The following is a 4,422-nucleotide window of genomic DNA, read 5'->3' on the forward strand; positions in this document are numbered from 1 at the left end:
GACTCGTTTGCTCACGTCTCTCTGTGTTTGTGGCTCTCAGGCCTGTTTGCTCCTGTCTCTGGAGAGCACGTATCCTCCTGCACACCAGCTCTCTCTGGACATGCTGAAGGTAAGGCCCCACTGTTAGCACGTCACCGGACAAACTAAATGCTCGTGCCAGATGTAACCTGTAAGGCCGGGTGTCGTATTTGACCTCGACGTCATCAGTGTATTTGTTCATGCATTCAGTCGGACACGTGCGGCGCCGATGATCCACCTCAGATCAGAATTCATGCTCCAAAAATGCAAGACGTAGCAAAAATGATGCAAATTAAAACTCAAGTCTACAAATTACTGATTAATTGTTTCAGTGATGCACGATATTAAGATTTCTGATATCGGCGATTACCGATATCACCGACGTCGATGTTCAAGTTTTGTTCACACCGAAAAATGAGTCTCAGTCAGCGCTGTGAGAAACGATTCAGAAGAAGCCCAAACTAGACCACAAGCTCTTTATTGCAAAAGTAAAGTGAAAACATCTGTGAAATAGCAGCGACATCAGACGTAGAGACGAAGGAGCTGATATCAGACAGTCATCGGCTAAACTTGTTCGTTGGACCGATACCGATACATCGTAAACAACACTGATATCAGCCGATCCTGATGCGGTCGCTGATATATCGTGCATCCCTGATTTCTTTTAATTTCTCAAAAAAGGTTCAATAAACACTAAAGTTTAAAAACAAACAGAATTTTCTGGCGATTATTTGATGGTTCAGACTTTACAGGGTTAAGAATTAATGCAGCGCTGAAAGAACAGAAAAGCACCAAACACGAATAAAACGCAGTCATGAACGTATGAGTAGAACAGAAAAGTAATGCTGGAAGTTATACAAGAAATGTGACGCCAGACGATGAAGTTACACCTGAAACATTCATCAGATGTGATGCTTGAATATTTCAAAAAGTAGAACAAACTGAATAAACAGAAGCTGTTTGATGTTTGATCCCTGAAGCGACGCTTTGTGTGTTTCAGCGTCTGTCGACGGCCAACGACGAGATCGTGGAGGTTCTTCTGTCCAAGCAGCAGGTTCTGGGCGCGCTCAGATTCATCCGCAGCGTCGGTACGTTGACGTCATTTTGTTTCTGATGTCGTCCGGTTGTTTGACACGACGCTCTGCCGAAAACGTTTTCTTAACGTGTCCACATCCGTTAATAATTCTGGAGAAATTGAACGACTGCTAAAGATGTTTTACTGTTGACGTTTTTAATGAGCTTCCGTCCTCGTCTCCTCGCTGCTCTGTTTGTCTGCACTTCAGCACTTTATGTTTACTTGCGCCCCCTGGTGTTCAACGTAGGATCTGCACATCGTTACAGATAACAAGAGAAGCTTTACCGTCCACTTTAATGGAATATGTGCATAAATAAATCAGCGAGGAATGAAGCCGGTTGATGAAATGCTTCTTGTTGTCTGAATGCTACACAGCTAGCATGCGCTAAACGAGCTAAAGTAGCTTCTGTTGTGATCACAGCTACGTGGTTTTACCGCCAACGTAGTTAAACGACGAAATAGCTCGTTAGCATGTCGGCTAATTTGTTTTCCCAGTTTCTGTGTAATCTGCCTCAAAAAGTAACTTTTTAATTTTTCAGTCCATGTTGTTTTTTTTCTCCATTTCCTGAGCGTGAAACCGAAAGTACCAAAATAAAACTATTTGTTGTTGGTTTTTTTAATGTGTGTTTTTCAGATTGATCAAAAAATACCATTTTTTAAACGTCGCAGTAAAACTTGTAAACTGTCGTATTTGTTGGGTGAAAGTTTATCCTGACGTCACTGTGAATTATTAACGACACTTGTTGGATCCGTCCTGGACAGAACCCTGACGTCTGTGCTGCAGGTTCCAGACCTTTGTTCTGATCCGAGCTGCTTCCTGTCTTCCAGGCGGCCACGACAATGTCTCGGCCCGTAAGTTCCTGGACGCGGCGCGTCAGACCGGAGACCAGATGTTGTTCTACACAGTGTTCAGGTCGTTCCAGCAGCGGAACCAGCGGCTCAGAGGAAGTCCAGCCTTCAACCCCGGTGAGAAGAACCCGACTTACCCGAAGTCACGTAAACGGACAGCTTCAGCGCAGCTTTGTTATCGTACACAACTAAAGCGTTTCCCTTCGAGCTGCACTGAACAGTTTAAATGTAAAATCTGGTTTATTTCTGAATCCAACAAACAGCAGCTTGTTTTCCTGCGTTTGACTTCTCGGCTCAGAAAAACTTTGGGTCGACTCATTTTCTTTGAGTAATTCAGGAGCTTCGATTTTCCTCCAATTTGAAGGTAAATCCAGAAAAACGTTGATGTGGCGTCAGGAGGTCTCCAAAAGTCCCGTAGTTCCAGCTTCTAGCAGGAAGTTGTTTGTGTTCTGCAAGTGATCATTTTGCCGCCTGATTAAATGCAATAAAAACAAGATAAAGAACCGAAGACAACATCTGGCGCCAGAGATTTGTCAGGAACAAACACTGATATATAACATGAGAGCAAATGCAGTGAAAACACAAATAGGACGAGAGCAGAACAGCAGGAAGTAAAACTGGAAATGATTGTTCAGGCGAGTGTTGGTATGACGTTGCCATGGATACGGTGAGTCACTGACAGGAACTATGAAATAAAGACGGTTTAAGTTAAATTTCTTTGATTATTTACACAAACTGAACATCCCAGAATCAGCACGTCCACCACGACGATGATACCACAACAAACGGAGGCTCCGCCTACTGCAGGTATTTAACTGTTTACCTGTTGTCCCAGATGAGTCCAAATTGGTTGATCAGAACTAGATGCTGGTCCACATTGACTACAGGTGACCACAATGAGCCACAACTTCAGCAAAATGTCCCGAAATGTGTCGGAAATGACTCAGAAAACCTCAAATCAACGTGTCCACAGACGTTACCAACACGCTGCAGATGTTCAACTGTTTGAACTCTATTCACTCTGCTGTGTGGAAACACAGCCTGCAGTTCAACAGAGGAGAATTATTGGATTATTTTATTGTGGACGTTTGCTCTCAGACAGTTTATAAACGACGTCACAGTTTCAGAATTTGGTTCGGAAAGTTGAAAATTGCCCAGTTCTTTCAGTTTTTGGTTCCATTTTTGATCAAATCTTCGGGCTTCAGAGTGTTAATAAAACCACTTTTAGCTTTTCTGAAATAAATCAGAATAACAGAGTTGAGTCGCTGTGCCTTGAGCCTCCATCGTTGGTGTTCTTCACAGTTTCTGACCGTTTGTAACAAGTAACCAAAGCGACCGACCCTTGTGTTGTTGCAGGAGAACACTGTGAGGAACACGTGGTTCACTTCAAGCAGCTGTTTGGAGAACAGGCGCTGATGAAGCCTTCCACCGTGTGAAGAACCGGGACCAGAGTTCCTCCGCGAGTCTCCCGACGACGACGAAGGACCACAAAACCCCCGCGTACGTTAACGTTCCAGCAGGGAAACAGGAAGTCGAGCAGTAATCCACCGTTCACACCTCTGCTCGACTACAGAGCAGCAGCCAGCGAGCGTTTTCACCAGAACTTCAGCCGACAAACGGCGTTTAAATCGGACTAAAGACTCAACAGCTGTTTGTTAGAATCACATCAGCAGAACAAACATCACAGAGATCATTAAAGAGGAACTACGTCTGATAAACAAGTTTCTCATTTTGATGAGATTAGGATTAAAGGATGAAAAAACATCAAACATTTGGAGATTAAGTCGCAGTGTTGTAATAAAATACTACAAAACATCACAAGTTTTACTTTGAAGGAGCTGACAGGAAGACGTTTATTAAATGAAGCTATTTAACTTGGAAGTATGAAAATGTCAGCGTTGAATGTGTAATGTTTATAAATCTTATCAGAATATTATGGGAATAAAGTCTACAGTTGGCTCTCAGAAAGGCCTTCGGTGTTGGAGAGATAATTAGAATAAAACCTAAATTTTAGTCCTAAAACGTTGCGATTTTATTCTCCAGATGTTTTTACCTGCTGGTCCTGATGTTCTGTTTGTCAGCTTTGGTTTAAAAAAATGCAAGTTGTCTGTGAAATGATGCAGACTTCAGTAATCGGGATGCTCAGGTGAGATGCTTGTGGGCGGGGCCATATTGTGGGTGGGGCCATATGTGTTGTGGGCGGGGCCAGAGTCTGTTTGTCCGGATACCTGCGTGAATGTAATGTTTATTTTGTAAAACTGAGGTGACTTATTGTGTTGAAACTGTTTTTAAATAAAACTGCACTGAACTGTATGAAGCTACAAATATTTTAATGCTGGTAAATGAAACTAAAATGAAATTATATTGCATCTGTACATAATAAAAGATTAAACTGCAGTTCTGTAGCAGTGATTTTTGTGCTGCGTTTTTGTCATGCAACTTCTTCACATCATCAAACTAATTTTAATATAAGACAAGGA

General features: G+C 42.5%; 1 protein-coding gene across 1 annotated transcript in view; it reads left to right on the plus strand.

Moving 5' to 3' along the window:
- rmc1 (regulator of MON1-CCZ1) overlaps nt 1–4,354 on the plus strand; it is a 12,873-nt gene extending 8,519 nt beyond the window's left edge. The window contains exons 18-21 of the mRNA XM_008296598.1: nt 41–109; nt 1,019–1,106; nt 1,922–2,059; nt 3,299–4,354. Of these exons, the coding sequence (XP_008294820.1) occupies nt 41–109; nt 1,019–1,106; nt 1,922–2,059; nt 3,299–3,378 (375 nt within the window). The 3' untranslated portion in view covers nt 3,379–4,354. The remainder of the gene's footprint in view (nt 1–40; nt 110–1,018; nt 1,107–1,921; nt 2,060–3,298) is intronic.
- The last annotated feature ends 68 nt before the right edge of the window (nt 4,355–4,422 follow it).

This window comes from Stegastes partitus, unplaced genomic scaffold (assembly GCF_000690725.1).
Source record: "Stegastes partitus isolate 25-593 unplaced genomic scaffold, Stegastes_partitus-1.0.2 Scaffold1137, whole genome shotgun sequence".
NCBI classification, from domain to species: domain Eukaryota; kingdom Metazoa; phylum Chordata; class Actinopteri; family Pomacentridae; genus Stegastes; species Stegastes partitus.